Source organism: Phoca vitulina, unplaced genomic scaffold, assembly GCF_004348235.1.
Source record: "Phoca vitulina isolate PV1807 unplaced genomic scaffold, GSC_HSeal_1.0 scaffold16, whole genome shotgun sequence".
In the NCBI taxonomy this organism is placed as follows: Eukaryota; Metazoa; Chordata; class Mammalia; order Carnivora; family Phocidae; genus Phoca; species Phoca vitulina.
Genome location: NW_022589719.1, coordinates 36,801,964 through 36,818,832, shown reverse-complemented (window position 1 = coordinate 36,818,832; position 16,869 = coordinate 36,801,964). Strand labels below are relative to the sequence as shown.

General features: G+C 64.6%; 1 protein-coding gene across 3 annotated transcripts; it reads right to left on the bottom strand.

Moving 5' to 3' along the window:
- Positions 1-6,883: 6,883 nt before the first annotated feature.
- On the bottom strand, positions 6,884-15,358 carry IGF2 (insulin like growth factor 2). 3 transcript variants are annotated; one of them, XM_032413943.1, is made up of 4 exons: positions 15,197-15,358; positions 10,400-10,562; positions 8,348-8,499; positions 6,884-8,136 (listed from the first exon to the last, which is right to left on the bottom strand). In XM_032413943.1, the coding sequence occupies exons 1-4, from the start codon at positions 15,356-15,358 to the stop codon at positions 7,897-7,899; spliced, it is 717 nt and encodes a 238-aa protein (XP_032269834.1). In that variant the 3' UTR covers positions 6,884-7,896. The 3 variants fall into 3 exon arrangements, with proteins under 3 accessions (XP_032269834.1, XP_032269836.1, XP_032269835.1); XM_032413945.1 differs by lacking the exon at positions 15,197-15,358 and adding an exon at positions 13,316-13,795; XM_032413944.1 differs by lacking the exon at positions 15,197-15,358 and adding an exon at positions 12,338-12,446.
- Positions 15,359-16,869: the final 1,511 nt, after the last annotated feature.

The following is a 16,869-nucleotide window of genomic DNA, read 5'->3' as shown; positions in this document are numbered from 1 at the left end:
TGCAGGGCACGCAGGGGTCCCCAGAGGGCCACGACTGGCCTGAGAATGGTCTGAATGGGACAGGGGCCTAGTCCCTCCTCCTGGCCACGGCACCTCGCCGTCCTGCCTGGCCCCACCCGGGGCTCCAGCGTGTGCCTGGCCCCGCTGAGCCCTGGGAGGAGGAGCCCTGCCTTGCTCTCCCCCAGCCTGGGCTGGGATCACAAGCTCTACACCTACACGAGTGTGGGGGCGCCAGCTCCCAGGGCAAAGAAGGTGCCCACCCCTCGTGGGCTCCACGGCAGCGCGGGGCCAGGGGATGTGGGCCTTGGGCATTAGGACAGGAAGGAGTGGGGAGGAAGGTAGGGAGGCAGGTGATGGCCCAGGGACCCGGTGTCCGTGTGAAGGGGTGGGAGCCGGGGGCTGGGGGCAGATGCGGGTCGGGAAATGTTGGATGCATCCAGGCTCCTCCCCTGTCCAGGGCTGTGTGGAAGCCCCTCCAACCAGACAGACAGGCACCCCAATACTCCTGGCCCCAGGATGCTCCAGTCACCAGCACCCCGACCCAGCCTTGTGGCCTCCTCCTGTGTCCCCCTCATCAGGCCCCCGCACCCCTTCCACCGCTCAGTGCTGAGGGCACGGCCTGGGGGAGAGGGCCGGGCTGGCGGGCCAGGAATGTTTTGCGGCCAGTGTAAACAGATCGTTTCTGTCTGCCTGGGTGGGGGGGTGGGGTGGGGGGGGGGGGGGTGTCTTGAGCTTTGTTATGTTCTGGATATTTAGGGGGGGGGGGGGGGGGGGGGGGGGGGGGGGGGGAGGGAGTTGTCTTGAGCTTTGTTATGTTCTGAAAAAAAAGGCAAAAAATTTGGGTCACAAACCACAAACTGTTTTGCTTTCGGCATAACTGGCATAAACAGGCATTTTCTCTTTGGTTTCAGGCCGGCTGAGGCCTGGGCTGGCCGGGGCTGGGAGCAGGCAGAGAGGCTGGGGGCTGCACTAGGAGGCCTGAGGCCGCCGCCCCCCAGGGCCAGAGGGACTGGGCAGGTAGAGGCTGGGGTGGGGGCCTGTGCCGCCTGTTCTGTGGCCCCCTGACCTGGCTACACCTGGGAGGGAGCCCCAGCTGTGTGCCAAGCCCGGGCAGGGAGGAGCAGGGGCCCTGGGGGGGCCGCGGCCAGCAGGGTGGGCGGACACAGGTTGTTGGGGATGAGGCCCAGGGGCCAGAGCCAGGCGGGCGGCCCAAGGCAAGGAGGCCTCTAGGAAGGAGAGGGAGAGCAGCTGGGTGAGGGGCCCCCAAAGGCGGGTGTGCCGGAGGCCTTCGGGGCACCCTCCAGGGCCTTCCTGGCCAGCTCTGCGCTGGGGCTGCACAGGGCAGGAGGGCTTGGGGGGACCCCGCCGCGGGCAGCGACGACAGCACCCCTGTGTCTTCCCGGCTCATCCGGCGGCAGGTGGTGGTCGCCGTGCGGAGCGATGGAGGGTGTGCTGGAGGGGGGCTGTTGCCAGGGTAAAAGCAGATGCCCAAGGGCCCAGGAGGGAGCAGACAGCAGGTGTGAAGTTGGGGTGGGAGGCTCAGCGAATGACCGAAGAACTGTGGGGTGCCGGGTGCTGAAGGCCCAGAGGAAGCCTGGTCTGGGGTTTGCACTCTACCCAGTGGCCCATGGGAGCGATGGAGGGTCCTAAGGGGAGAGTGGCATGCGGCAGGCTGGCAGAGCATATGGAAGGGCAGCCACAGGGGAGACGAGCAGGCAGCAGCCGTGTCCAGGGGCTGGTGGAGCTGTGGGCTTTGTCCACCGGCTGAATTGTTGCGGGGGGAGGGCAGGGCACCCTGGAGCGGGCAAGGGGTGGCCATGCGCACACTGGGTCAGGGGTCTGCAGGACGTCAAGGGAGCTGGGCAGACCACAGCAGATATCACTTTGCAGCTCCGTGAGAATGCGGGACGGAGACCCAAGTGGGTGTCGGTAGCCCAGAAAGTTAGTCCGTGTCTCCAGCTCAGCACACAGCCCCTCTCCTTCCCACCACTCACAATCACCCTCTGCATCCTGCGCGGTGAGGGGACACGGAGGCCCCTATCGCCCTGGTGAGAGGGCGCTGGGGGCGGGCTTCCCCGAGGGGAGTCCGAGTCTGCAGAGTTTACTGTAAAGAGGGCAATGGGCAGGTGTCTGCGGAAAAGCGGCCCGGGCAGAGGAAGCCTGTGCCAAGGCCCCGAGGCAGAAACATGCTCATGAGTCCGCCCAGACCCAGGAGTCCTCATGGGGACTTCACAGAAGTGGGCCTGCTCTGCTGTTTTAAAAGACCACCGGGGCTCCGTGTGGTCGGAGCGGAGACCAGCAAGAACCATCGGAGGGAGGTGCCCGGGTGCGGCCTGGGGTGGTGGGACCGTGGACCCGAGGCTCCTCCAGGATGGGCACACCACCTGCTCTGTGCTCCACAGTGGCCTCAGCACCTGGAACAGGAACTGGGGCAGAGCAGGTGTCTCCTCATGTAATTTTCCTAAGTGACCACGAGCTGGGCCGCTAGAAGGACGGAATCCTTTCTCTCCCGATTCTGGAGGCCGGAATCCAAAGTCGGCTCTCCGGACTGAAATGCAGGTGTCCAGGGCCGAGCCCCCCGCCAGCCTCCAGGGGGGCTCCCTCCTGCCTCCCCCAGCCCTGGGGCTCCACCGGCCCCTCCGCCGCGGGCCCGCCCCCTCTCTCCTGTCACAGGGACACCTGTGTTTGGACTGAGGCCCACCCTAATCCGGTGAGAGGGGAGAAAAGCCAAGCTGGGCATCCCAGAAGACCTGGGGCTCGGCTGCCCAAGCAGCTGGGGCGAGGGCAGCCTCGGCACTGGGGTGGAACAGGGTCGGGGAGCTGCCAGGAGCTCAGGAGGGGAGGCGGGGGTCTTGGGGAAAGCCAGTGCAGGCCGGGGTGTGGGTGGGCTGGGCTGCAGTGAGGGAGAGGAGGTTGTGAGCAAAGACCCTGGGTGTACCGGTAGGGGCAGCTGGGGGGGGGCATGGCTCACCCAGAGCTGGGAGGAAGAGGACCCTGAGCCCAGTGCCCCAAGGGTCCCACGAGGGGAGCCAGGCAGGGCTCAGTGGATCTTCGGGGGCGGGTGGTGCATCCGGCTGGTGGGAGACAGGCTCAGACCTGGTCTCCAGGGTGGGGAGACCTGGGCAGGGTGGTTCACTGTGGGGTGTGCCAGCCCTGCTGGGCCTGGGCCCTCTGCCCCACCTGGGCCCCCAGCTCTCACCGCTGTCAGACTCAGGCTGCCCCAAGATGGGCACAGTGTCCCTATCCACCTGGCTCTTTCCCTCACCCTTGGAGGCTGGTCCTACCTCCTCCAGGCAGCCCCCCAGCCCCCTGCTTGGAATTCTCAGAGCAGTGAGCGTGGACAGCCTGTGAACACCACCCGAGCCCTTGGAGGACTTGTTTTGAGCCTTTTGCGGCCCAGCACCAGGCCGGGAAATACTCGAAAATACTAGAAACAGAAAGAAGGATGGGGTTCAGGGTGGGAGGCCTTCCCCCAACCCAGACAGAGACCTGAGTCTGCTCGCTGAAAGCTGCCTGGCCCCACCGCCCCTCTACCCACCATGGTGTACCTGCAGACCCAGGGCTCGGGGGACGGGGCGGGGAGGTGTCCAGCTCAGGCCTCAAGCGTCACCGATGCCAACCTCACCACCTTCTTACAAACCTGGGGACCCTAAAGCTCGGCGGCCAGAGCAGTGGGGGAAGGGGGTGCAGGGCTGAGGAGGGGGTTTCTGCTGCAGCCTCCATCTTGGGGGGAGGCTGAGCATGTCTGTGTGTGCCACTGGGCCGTCAGGCGACATGAATCCCCATCTCTAGCAACAGCTAGTTTCCAGAACATTTTAGAACCTGGTGGGCACCCCGCACCCTCCCCCAGGTTGGGAGAGGTCCCTGGGATTGGCAGTGAAGGCACTTCACTTCTCATCAGTGGCTCCTGGAAACCACCCCTCCCGGGGCTCCTCCTGCCACAGGACACCCCATCTTTGAGGATTGATTTGGTGGCTAAGATTGTCCCAGAGCCCCTGGCCCCAAGCAGGTGGCCACGGTCGCTACTGAGAGTGTGCAGGTTTTCAGGCTGTTCTCACTGGCCAAGCATGCTGTGAGGCAGCAGAGGGGTGCCCGCACCCCCAGGCGCCCCCCTCCCTCCTTGACCCCATAGGCGCGTGAAAGAGCAGAGGACTCAGAACAAGATAAATTTGAATGCTTTATTGGGATTGCGAGCGATAAATGTTAAAGACAAAACCCAAGCAATGAATTTTGCCAGAAATATGAGCATGTTAAAGGGGTCGAGTTGAGGCCCGCACGGCCACTGCCAGATGGACCGCGACAGTGGGTGAGGTGACGTTGGGTGCTCGGCACGTGGGGGGGCTTCAGGCGATGGCGGGGGGGACCCAAGAGGGGGTCCCGCTGAAGACAGTTGAGGGGGGAGAAAAGATGGACGGCCACAGCCGGGGCTCGGGAGGTCAGACGGGGGCCCGGGTCGGGATGGCTGGGGACCCTGGGGGAGCTGCTTGCTGGGGGACACAGAGGAGCATCGGCAGACGGCCCTGGAGCACCCACCCCACGAGAGGCAGAATGTAACACTGGGTGGGATGGGCGTCTGGCAGGATGGGCAGGCAATTTGGGGTGCCTCCGAGTCTTTTTGGATCTCAGGCCAATCTGTCTGGGTCCCAATTACAACAATTTGGCTCTTTTCAGCTCTGTCCAATGTTCCGAATGGCCCATTCCCCGGACGCCTGCCAAAGGACCCTCTGTGCCGCTGGTGGGCTAACACGTACCGCCCCCAGGGTCGTGCCAGCCCCGTTGCTGGGGCCCAGAAGCCTTGGGCCTCTAGAATGCTAGTTGGGCTGTCGTGCAGGGGGGCTGCGCTGGGGGCAAAAGCGGGGGTGAGGTAAACCTCCCAGCTGCCCGGATCCCTGCCACAGCCCTAGGCGCCGAGATGGTGGCTGGTTCGGTACCGCCAGACCCATGGGCCTCGGGGCCCAAGCAACCCCAGCCGATGGACCACTCTCGCAGCTCTCCTTGCTCTGCAGGGCCTACACCCTCCTGACCTCCCCTACTCCCCGGCCTCACCCTGCCTGGGCCCCAGGATGCCCTGCAGAGCTCTGAGCCTCCTGGGGGCAAGACAGGGTGCTGAGAAGGCGGGCAAGGTGTCACCGAGGGGTGAGGGGAGGGCTCCCCAAGTGCACGGAAGGCGGCCACCTGCTCCAGCCCGATGGAGCCCCTCTACTCACACACCTGCAGCCCCTTCCCCCCCAGCCGGCCTGGGCCAGCCGGGGGCCCTTTCCTGATGGCCTCCGAGCACCTTCCAGACACCGAGGAGATGCCTCCCCACCCCCTCCTCCGCCCCTCAGGACCTCCGGGGACCAGCCACTGTCCCCGAAGGCCAGGCCGGGCAGCGGCCCACTCCTTTCCCTCTGGCTTCTCCGTGGGGTGCAGTGGCCAGCGCCCCACGGAGGCCTCACTCTCGACTCAACCCAAGCGACAGGGACAGATAAAAACAAAAACCGAATCGGGGCGATAAATGGCGGAGAGCAGGACGTGCGGCGTGGCCGCGGTGGTGGTGGTGATGGTTCCGTACATTGCTTTGTCACTGCTCCCCTGTTACGTGGGACGGGGGTAAGTTTAATTTGATGTGAGCGCGCGTAAAAAGCTAAGGAGGGATCAAAAAAAAAAAAAGGAAAAAAGCCCCAGGAGAAACCAATTAAAGGGGGGAATAGATCAATTGGCGTAAATTTGGGCTCCTAATTGGATCTGTAATTCTGCACTTGTGACTCCTGACTCCTCTCCTCCAAACCTCGCGGGACCACTTCCTACTCCAGAGCATCCCCCCACCCAGCCCCCACTGCCCCCCACCCGCCCCTCCAACCGCCAGACTTCCCACACTCCCCACCATCGTTGCTGGCCCCCTGGGGGGCCTCCCATTGCTGAGAGGCCCCTAGGAGGCCAGCAAGGATGGTCCCTAGGTGTGCTGGGGGTCCCAGATGTTTCTCAAAGAGCACACCAAGGGGGTCAGGCTCCGCGGTAGGGCACGTCTGGGTCTCTGCTCGGCTACAGCCACCTCCAGTCTGGCCAAACCCGGTCCTCGCTCCACACGATGGTGCAGGGCACAGATGCTGGTGGGGCCTGGGGGCATCGGGCTCACACCACGGGGGCCGTGGGGAACGCCCTCTCCCACCCGAGGAGCGCATCCCAGGGGTCAGGAGGGGAGCACAGGGCATGAAAACCTCACCAACGAACAGCTTAGAGAAGCGTCTGAGATAGAATGCTGTCTGAGCCGCACCATGCTGGGTTCACCCATCTGTGTGCGTGCGTGCATGGGCGTGAGGGTGTGTGTGTGCATGACAGTGTGCGTGTGTGGGAGGGTGTGCGTGTGAGGCTGTGTGTGTGCAGCAGGGTGTGTGTGTGTGAAGGTGTGCGTGTGCATGTGTGCATGCGTGTGTGTGCGTGTGAGTGTGTGCGCATATATGTGTGTTGAGGGTGTGTGTGCGTGTGTGTGTGAGCGAGCGTGTGCATACGTGCATAAGGGTGTGTGTGTGTGCATGTTTGTGTGAGCGAGCGTGTGCATACGTGCACAAGGGTGTGTGCGTGCATGTGTGTGTGAACGTGCGTGTGCATACGTGCACGAGGGTGTGTGTGCATGTGTGTGTGTGTGCGTGTGCATACGTGCATAAGGGTGTGCATGTGTGTGAGCGTGCGTGTGCATACGTGCACAAGGGTGTGCGTGTGTGTGAGCGTGCATGTGCATACGTGCACAAGGGTGTGTGTGTGCATGTGTGTGAGCGTGCGTGTGCATACGTGCACACGGGTGTGCGTGTGTGTGCATGTGTGTGTGAGCGTGCATGTGCATACGTGCACAAGGGTGTGTGTGTGCATGTGTGTGTGAGCGTGCATGTGCATACGTGCACAAGTGTGTGTGTGTGCATGCGTGTAAGGGCGTGTGCATACGTGCACCAGGGTGTGTGTGTGTGCATGCGTGTAAGGGCGTGTCTGCAGGGATGCAGGTGGGTGTGTGGGTGTTTTTAAGGGTGGAAACTGAGATGTAAGATTTTAGGATATGTGGGTTTTGGGAGGATGGATTTTAGGGTGTAGGGGGGTTTGTGCCAATTAAAGTTTATTTTCACAAATTTCGGTGGTCATGTTCTGTTCTCCCCTCCTTCGGTCTCACTGGGAACCCCCATCTAGCTCCATGGTGACTTTCAAGGATGGGAAACAGAGCGAGGAACGAGTCTGGGGCTTTGCTGTTCTGAGGATGACCAATTCTCCCCAAATGTGACCAGAGTTTTGCCTGAGGAGGCCAGAGCCGGCAGTGGACCATGACGTGCCTACCTGTAGATTTGGGGTCCCTTCCTTTCTCCTGGAGGCCAGGCGCCCGAGCTCACGGCCAATCTGACTCGAGGTCCCTGGGGAAGAGAAGGAAAGGGCGGGGGCCTAATTCTTTCATGATGCCAATTGTTTTTAAGCCAATTCAGTTTGGGTGGTTTTTTTTAGCCAATTGATAATTTTAGGTTTTTTTGTTTTTGTTTTTAGCTAATTAACGTTCCTGGTGTTTCTAAAAAGCCAATTCATTTTAAGGGGACTGGTGTGTGTGTGTGTGTGTGAGATTTAGAGGTTCGTAGTTTTAGTTTTTCGATTGTGCAATTTGGGGATAATTTGGGGGGTAATTTTGGGGGATATTTAAAGCCAATCGAGTTTGTACATTTTTAGAGATGTTGCTAGGATCTCCTCAGCCCGATGGAGGGGGCCAAGGAGAGAAGAGCCTGACATGGGGAGGTTGGGGCACGGGGGCTGGGGATGGGGGAGCCCGCAGAGGGCACGTGACCCCGAGAGATGTCAGAGGTGGGGCCCGGTGGAACGGCCCCTGGTCAAGAGGAGGGCACTAGGTGGATGGCGCCGTCTTGCAGAATTACGCGACATTTTGGCTCACTTCTGATTGCCGGACGCCTCCGGAGAGGCGCCCCCGTGGGCCGCGGGGTCGTGGGTGGGCAGGGCGATCAGGGGACGGTGACGCTTGGCCTCTCTGAACGCCTCGAGCTCCTTGGCGAGCATGCGACCCCGGCGGGCGCGCAGGAGGGCAGGCAGGCCCCTGCGCAGTCGTTGGGCGGACTGCTTCCAGGTGTCATATTGGAAGAACTTGCCCACGGGGTATCTGGGGAAGTTGTCCTGAGAGGGGAAGGGCCAGTCAGGGGGCACCCAGCTCGCCAGGGGCCTGAGGGGGCTCCACGCTCACCCTCCGGTGGGTGACCGGCCACGTCCACAGTCCACTATGCGGGGACCCATGGCACCCAGGCGAGTGCACCCCAGCTGTGCCACATGCCCTGGCCCCCTGGCTCCGAGGCGACACCCCCCACACTGAGACCGGGTCCCCTCTTACCGGAAGCACGGTCGGAGGGGTCGACACGTCCCTCTCGGACTTGGCGGGGGTGGCACAGTAGGTCTCCAGAAGGGCCAGATCACAGCTGCGGAAACAGCACTCCTCCACAATGCCACGGCTGCTGCGGCGACTCGCGCGGCTTGCCGGCCTGCCTGGAAGTCCCACAGGGGGAAGGAGAGCCGCACTTGAGCACCGGCTGCACGGTCCCCTGGAGCTGGCCTCTGGCCGGTGGCCGCCCGGAGCGGGGCGGGGAAGAGAGGAGGAGGACCACCCGGGGGGGCGGGCGGGCCTTCAGGGGCAGCCAGCCTCGTGGAGGAAGGGGGAGAGAGTGGGCAGGCGGGGTGCCCAGGAAGGACAGGAGTGGAAGTGGGGGTGTGTGTGCTCCAGGACCAGCCCCTGGCCTCTTGGTGCCTCCCTGCTCGCGTGGAAGGTGGACACAGCCTCCTGGTCCCGCTGCCCAGGGAGGTGGGGAAAATGTGCCGAGGGGGAGCCCGGCTCAGGGGGGGGGGCCGCCCACGAGGGGTCCAGCCCCCACGCTGGGGGGCATAGGGTCCCGTCCAGAAGGCCAGGCTGGGACGCAACTGGCGTCCCTGAACAGAGCAGGAGCCTGGGCGGACCGCAGCCCTCGAGACGCCGCAGGCTTGGGAGAGGAAGAGGAAGACGGGAGGGGAGGAGTGAGGACCTGCATGAAACCACGTCCTCCTTTCCTCCCGTCCTCCCCGTCCCTCCGCTGCTCAGGCTCCAAGGTCAGCTGCGAGGAAGAGTCCCGGCCCTCACCTTGGGGGGCCGAGGGCAGGCGCCCTGGGGAGGAGGTCCCGCGGGTGGGGGCCCGGCCCTCCCGGCAGGGGACCCACTCCCTGGGCACCAGACCCTACACTTCCTGCCCCCAAACAAGGCAGGCGCGAGAGAGGGCACAGGCGAGGCCAGGGTGGGTAGGGTTTCAGAAGCAAGGACAAGCAGGAGAGCTTTTCAGAGAGAAGCTTTGAGAATCCAAGGCTGGTGTCTGTGGGTAAGTTGAGGCTACAGAGGGGGATGCCACGGGAGGAGGGCTGGGTCTGACCATGAGGGCGGTGGACAACTCACCCCAGTCACGTCCCCACCCCCACCCACCCCACCCTCAGGGTCGGCCTGGGCCTGGCCTCCGCCCCCGTTCCTCCTGTTATCCAGATAAACACTCCCCCCCCCATCCTATAGATGAGGAAACTGAGGCCCAGCTTTCTGGGAGGTGAGGGCAAGGGCCCACACCCCTGAGGAAGAGGTCACCTCCAACTTGGGGGTCCCACAATGGGACGAGGCAAGGAGAAGCAGAGGTCTCAGGGAAAGTCCGCCGGGGGTTGAAAATCAAGAGAGAAGCAGGAGGAACAAGCCAAGAGCCCTTGGGCGGGCAGGTGGGCACCCCACATTGTGGCTCGCCCCTGGGGTGCACGTCCCCTCCCCCAGTGCTGTTGTGTAGGCAGGCACTCCTCTCTTCCCCCCCCCCCATGTGGGTGTGCGGGCAGACGCTTCTGTTCCTACTGGTCTCCGACCCATTTTATCTAACTTTAAATCAGATAATCCCACTGTCAAAATGTCAGGCACCGTGAAAATGTGGGGGGAACTTCAGTGCTCACAGCCCTGCCCGCAAGCAGGTCCCAGGGAGGCAGGGAGGGTAAGTCCTCCTCCCTGCTAGGGCCTACCCCCCAACCCCGTCCAGCCCACCCTGCACCCCCACCCACACGCCTGCCATGCTCTGGCCCCCACGCAGATCCCACCCTTCCTGGGAGGAGAGTGTTCTACTTTGAGTCATGCTGCAGGAAAATCAGGGGTGTGAGCACCACCCGGGCACAGAGCAGGTGCCCAATAAATGTGGACACAGTTGTGCTCGTGAAGCCTCAGAACAAGAGAGCCTGGGGTCGCCACCTTGCAGTGGCTTCCCTCCACCTGGCCCCCCACACCAGGCATCCCGGAGGGTATCCCTGGGCGTCTGGGAAATGGTGCGGAGGACTCCAGCATTTATTGAGCACCTGCTGTGTACGCCCTCCCCCTTGCCCCACCGCACGTTGAGCTACTTACTGAAGTAGAAGCCGCGGTCCCCACAGACAAACTGGAGGGTGTCCACCAGCTCCCCGCCGCACAGGGTCTCACTGGGGCGGTAAGCAGCAAAGCAGCACGAGGCCAAGGCCAAGAAGGTCAGCAGCACCAGCATCGGCTTCCCCATCGGGACCCCCATCGGCATCTGGGGGCGGAGAGATGAGGCCATGAGCCTGCCCTCCCAGGCCACATCCAGGGCCAGAGGCCGCCCCGACTCCGACGGAGACACCCTCCTAGCCATCTCCTAATTCCAAGTTCGGTTTAGAGCATGGTGTCCTCCTAAATGTGACCACTTTAATTACAGAAATCACACGTGCTCCCACTGCCCAAGGCGGGGTGCACGGTGGCCCCAAGGCTGAGTGGACCTGTGTGAAGCACGTCTCTGATCCGTACCAACTGCTGGTCAGCAATTTCACATGGGGGTGATCCTCCCCATCGTCACCACTGCAGGGGCTCGGCCACACCCGGAGCTGCGGGGGCCAGTGCTGGACACTGAACCTGGCCTCTGTCCTATGAAGTCATGGGGGCGGGGCCAGCAAAGGGCAGTGGCCACTCCTCAGACCTCCCAGCATCAGCCAAGATGGCAGACAGCCCCACCCCACCACAGAGCATGTGCATCCCAGAGGACCACCCTCCCGCGCCCCCGCAAGCAGCAGGGGGTCCTGCTGGGCCAGTCCCACCCCTGCCCCCTCCCCCACCCTCCCAGTCTGTGGCTGCGCAAAGCTCAGGTCAAGGATCCGGTGGTTACCGCATGGTGCCAACCACACTCCCAGGGGCCTTGTTCTCCTGAATCGCTCAGTCCTCCACTCCAGTCTGCCCTGGGCACCCCAAGACACAAAGACTAGAAGGCTCCTCTGCACTCCTGGCATGACAGCACCCAGGGCCTTGAGGTCTCTCTGGGATCACCAGACCCTCTCCCCCACGGGGGTACCAAAGCCCACCCTGGGAGTTGGAGAGAACAGGTCAGGCCACCTGGAGGCTGGACCCCAGGTCCTTGGAGCCCGACCTGGAAGGACACACCCCCTGCACACGGTGTGCAGCTGCAGGCCCTGGGCAAGGGTTAACAAGGCCCCTCCAGGGGTGGGGGGCTCAGGAGGGGCCTCAGGCTCTCTTGTGGATACAGCAAGCTGCCCCTGCTCCCTCCAGAAAGTGGATTCCCCCACACACACATCCAGGCAGGCAGCCCCAGCCTGCCCTCCGCTGGCCCAGGTACAAACCCCTTCTGGGGCGACAGTCACGGCCCAGGGCCTCTGAGCCCCTGGCACCCTGATGCTACCCAAGCCAGGGGCCAGGCAGCCTGCCCAGAGGTGCCCCTCCCAGGCTCCACACCAGGTGGGCATGGGGGGTCCAAGCAGCATGCCCCTTCCCAGTCTGGAGCCCGGCTGCTGCATGGGAGGCCCAGGGAATTTTCTGATGCCAGAAATCGTGCAGGAGAGAAGGGGGAATAAGAAGGGAGCGCAGCCTCCGCTGAAATTGGATGAAGAGCAGTGGCCAGATCCACAGAAGGATCTAAAGTGCCACCCTGCTCACCTCCTCCTGCCCTAGCCCCGGCCCCAGCCAGGCTCCCAGGCTGCCCCCGCTGCTGCCCCCTTCCAAATTCTAAGAACAATTTGGCCAGCTAGCGACTGGGCGCCGGCCGAGCGGCAGCTGCGTCCTTCTGCAAGCCCGGCCACTCCAGTGCGGGGTCCGGTCCAGAGCACCCGCAGAGAGCAGAGGCCCGATGAGGAGAGGCACGAGGCAGGCAGAGGTGTGGGCCAGGTAAGCAAGCCCCGGAGGAGGCAGGGGAGGAGGGAGGGTAGGGGTGAGGAGGATAGAGGCAGAGAGGAGAGGTGGAGGGGCTGAGGCCCGAGGCCATCAGCAGGCAGGCGAGCAGGCCGGAGCGGGCGGGCAGAGGGGTCCTCGCTCAACAGCCCTGGTTACCTGCAGCTGGACAGGAGGCTTGCTGGGACTGGTGGAGAAGGAGGAAGAGGAGGAGGAGGAGGAGGAGGCTGGAAGGCTGCCTCACAGGAGAAGCTAATGTCCAGTTTGCTAGCTGGTCAGTGCTCCAGCTTTTATGTCTGAGCCGGCTCCTCCCAGCCCGGGCTCCACCCTACCCCCCACCCCTCTCCCTGCTGACCACTCCCCCCGCCCCCTTTGCTCCCGCCCCCTCCGTCCTCCCAGCCAGTCCCTTCTCTCCTGCACCCCCAACAGCTAGCCCTGGACCATCCCTCCGCGAAGCACCGCGGGGTGGGGGTGGGGGCTCATCCTGCACCCCCAGCCCATCTAGGCACAAGGCAATGTGGGGGGGGGAGGGGAAGAAGGGGGGGCTGCTTTACACCTCCTTGTATGGAAAGTTCCATCTGCCCACTGGGCAGGGGCAGTTACCCTCTATGGGCTGTACGCTCCTGCTCATCTGAGCTTCCAACCAGCCCCTCTCCCCAGATTCCTGGGTGGAAATGTTGGGGACAAGGAAAGGGGGGGCGTCTGTGTGTGGGGGCCAACTGCAAATGTGGCGCCTCGTCTGAGCCTTTTGCCAGCTCGCCCCCTCTTCCATCCGGGCCCCGCCCACCCCGTTTTCCCCCTTCAGTCTTGCTGGCACGGAGTCAACATACCAGGGTGGGTTTCTGAGCCTTGCGCCCCTCCTCATTACCCAACACCCTGGGGGACAGCGCCCTCCCCCACACGGCACGGATCGCAGACTCTCAGCAACACCCCCCTGCACCCACAAACCGACCAGGAAGTCGCCTTTGCAGACAGCTCACACCTCCCCGGCACTTCCCGAAGCCCCTACCCACCCACCCCCACTTCGGCGGCGCAGGGGAGAGCGCGGGCTTCGCCGCAGGGAGCCGGACCCCCAGACCCCCACCCCGGGCCTGCCCGGGTCCCTCTCCCCGCCCGGCCGGCCCGCACGCCGCTTACCTGGAAGCCGGCGCAGCTGCCGCCCACCTCCCTGCTGCGTATCGCAAACCGAACAGCGGGCGTTGGCCCTCCTGCCGGACACTCCTCTGCCAGCGCCGCTCTGGCCGAGTCGCGGGGGCCGAATGTGCGACGGGGCAGAACGGGGGGATGGCTTATTTTTTGGGGGGGACTCGTCTGATTGTTTGGGGGGGGCGGGCTGTCTGCGGGCTGGGGCGGGCCAGATGTTGTACTTTTAGGGGGGGAAAGGGTATCGGGAAATGAGGTCAGCTGTTGTATCAAGGATAGAGGGGGGCAGAGATAGTGAGAGACACAGAGAGAACGTGAAGGGGGGGCCAAAGAGAGGGCGAGAGGGAGAGAGGACAGCGAGAGGCGGGCAGGCTCGCAGCGGGGGAGAACAGCGCAGAGAGAAACAGAAAGCGTATAATTAATCCACTTCGGGACGGCGAGGCGAGAGGGCGGGCGTGGAGGGGGAGGGAGTCGGAGGCGAGGAGCTGGGGGGGGGCGGGAGGGAGCGAAGGGCAGGCTGCGGGAGAGCAGAGAGCGGGCGCCGGGACCAGAGGCTGGAGAGGGGACGGGGGAGCACAGAGAAGCGAGGGCAGGGCGCAACGTCGAGGGCCGGGGAAGGTGCTGAGGGGGGCGGAGTGGAGGGTCGCCCGGGCCACGGACGCCCAGCTCGGATTGGGCCGACGGAGCCCTCTGCCGTCGCTAGCCCGGGCCCTGGGTGGGGGGGTGGCGGTGGCGGCGCCGAGCCGCTCGGGACGCGGCGAGGAGGGAAGCGGCGGGCCGCGCGCCGGGGAGGGCTGGGGGCAGCGCAGGGGATGACAACGCCGGCGGCCTGCGAGCCGGACTGCCTGCGGGGGGGACCGCCTCCTCGGGCGAAGCGGGGAGGGCGTTGAGGTAGATGGAAGAGGAGGCGGCGGGGATCCGCAGGCCCGGCGGAGCGCGGCCCCGCCGACGGCGCCCAAGGCGGGAGTCAGCAGCGTGGCAGCGGGCGGCGACGACGCGGGACCGCCGGCCGGATGGAGGCGCTGGCGGGCCGAGCGCGGGCGGGCGTGGGCCAGGAGGCGGGGGCGGCCGGAAGGGGGGGGCCGGGGGCCGGCCTGGCCTCACGCAGCTCCGCCGGAGAGCAGGCGAACTGCGGGCGCCAACGCCCGACTCTTATAGCCGCGCCACCCCGCGGCGCGGCGCCCGCTCGGGCCCCGCTGGCCCCGCGCCCGCGCCAATGGGCGCCCTCGGGGCGCTGGCCCCGCCCTCCGGACCGCCCCTGCAGCTCGAGCAAGGGAGGGCGAGGGGCTGGGGGGCCCCGGGTCCGGGGGCGACGGTGGGGGGGGGCTGTGGGGTGCTCGCGGAGAGATTGGGTTGGGGGCGGGGAGCGGCAGAATGCGAAAGAAATCCCGAGTCTCCGTTCTAAAGTGTTGGGGGGCTCCCCCTTTCGGGTTCCGGGGAACCAGGGGTTTCTAGGCTCGCGCACGCGGGGGGCGCGAAGCGAGAAAGGTGGGCGGTGTCCCAGGCCCTAGCGCCGCCGCGGGGTACGCGGCGGGGGCGCCGGATCAAGAGTGAGGGTGCAGGTGGTTCGGCGCCGAGTCTGGGGTCCCCGAGTCCCGCGGGGAGCTGTAGGGGAAGGAGGAACCTCCGGGCGCGGGCAGGGCGCGCAGCCGCCACCTGCCCGAGCAGGCGCGGCGCCTGAAGTCGCGGCAGCCGGAGCCTGAGCGCCCCCCGGTGCCACACGGGAGCCGGGGTGTAGCTGCGGCGGCCGCCAGGTGCGGTTCCTGGGGAGGGCCGGCCCCGCCAGGCCCAAATGGGAGCCAGACGTGGGGCCTGCCGCGGCTGCGCCTAGCCGGGGAGGGAAAAGCAGGGAAGGAAACAGCGCTCAAATCCTACCTGCATGACCGAACTCACCGGGGTTCGTCTAAGCAGCTCGCCTTTGCGGCCCACCCAAAATATCCGGATAATGATTCCCCTGTCCTCAGTGCGTTGGACTTGCGTAGAGTCGGGTTCAGCCCCGGGGGCCACCACGATAATTTGGGGGTCTGGGGAAACCATCTACTGGAGAGTTTGGACGACGTAAAGAAGTCGTGATTTTTACCAAGTCAAAACCACGCACAAGCCCCGGCGCCCCGCCTGCCCCTCGGCGCCCCGGCCACCCGCGCCTCTCCGAGGGGAAGGGGACGCCGCCGGCGGAAGCCCGCGCCGGCTCGCCCCCTCGCTCCGCCATCAATCACTTCGCCCGCGCTCAGCGCGCGCCTCCCCGACTACCCTGCCCGGCGGACTTGGAGGCGCCGCACCGCCCGAACGGGGTGCGCCTCTCCTCGGCGTCCCTCCGACCCAGCGCCCGGCCCTCCCCGCTTTGGGGCCACCGAGGCACCTTCCCCACGATTGTGATCTTTGCAAAGAGCAAACGAAAGCGGCGCAGGTTTCGGGGCGCCAGGTCCCAGCGAGCGCGGCCGCCGAGCCGCAAGCCCTCAACAGGCTCCTGCGCCCCGTTCTGGTGTCCCCGGCGGCCGCCCGAGGCGAGCGCCGGCCCCGGCGGGACGGTGGCGGGGCGGGCGGGGAAGCCGGCCGGGGCCGCGGAGGCGGCGGGGAGCTCACCGCAAAGCTGGAGGCTGGAGGCTGGAAGCTGCGTCCGCGGGCGCACGAGGAGCCGAGGCAGCGAGCGAGCTCTCTGCGGCGGCGGTGGACGCTGCTGAAGGTGAGCGAGACCCCGGGGGCAGTCCCCAGTGTCCGGGGGCAACGCCCAGTCCGTTGGAAGACCCGGGGACAATGCCCAAATTTGGGGGAAACTGGGGGCAATGCCCAGTCGTTTTCCTGGACGCGGGAGCAGCACTGCCCACGTCCTGGCGGACACGCTGCCGGGCCAAGTGTGTTGGGGAATAGAGAGAGAAATTTCCCAAATCCGAGGAGCTCGGGGGGCCTTCGTAGGAGACGAAGAGAGGCTGAAACCAGTACCCACCGCGCGCGGGGTTGGAAAAAGTGCAGAGGGCTGTCGGCGGGCCGGGAACAATGCCCAAATGTCGGGAACGCAAGTCAGAGCTCTGTCTGGTTTGTGGCTCAGAGCACTAGTGTCCCGTCGCAGGAGACCCGAGGGAGGCCCCGTTGGTGTGGGGAACTGTAATCAGTGACAACATTTGAGACTCAGGATCCAGGGTCCAAGTTTGAAGGATCAGGGGACATTGCTCAGTGCAAAGGGGGGGGGGGGGGGAGGGAACAAGAAATTCGATTCTAAAATATGGGGGACCCAGCATCTTGGTCAACAAGCTTAGGGGAACCCCAGGCCAATTTGTGGGAGATAGGTTTTGGGTGACTCTGAGAAAATTCTTAGCATGAAACGTGGGGGGGGGGAACCTCAGAGGCACATTATCTGAAATTGGGAGAAGAGAAACACTGAACCCATTTTGGGGATCTAGGGGAAATTTCAGTGGTGGAGGGAAGTAGAGATTTACTTCCACAATTTAGAAATGCAAAATTAGTGGCCTGGAAACCGGTGCCGCCAAGGAAGTAACCTCCTTAATTGTCATGGTCTGGGGCCAATTCACAGTGTCCTTTGGAGACTCAAG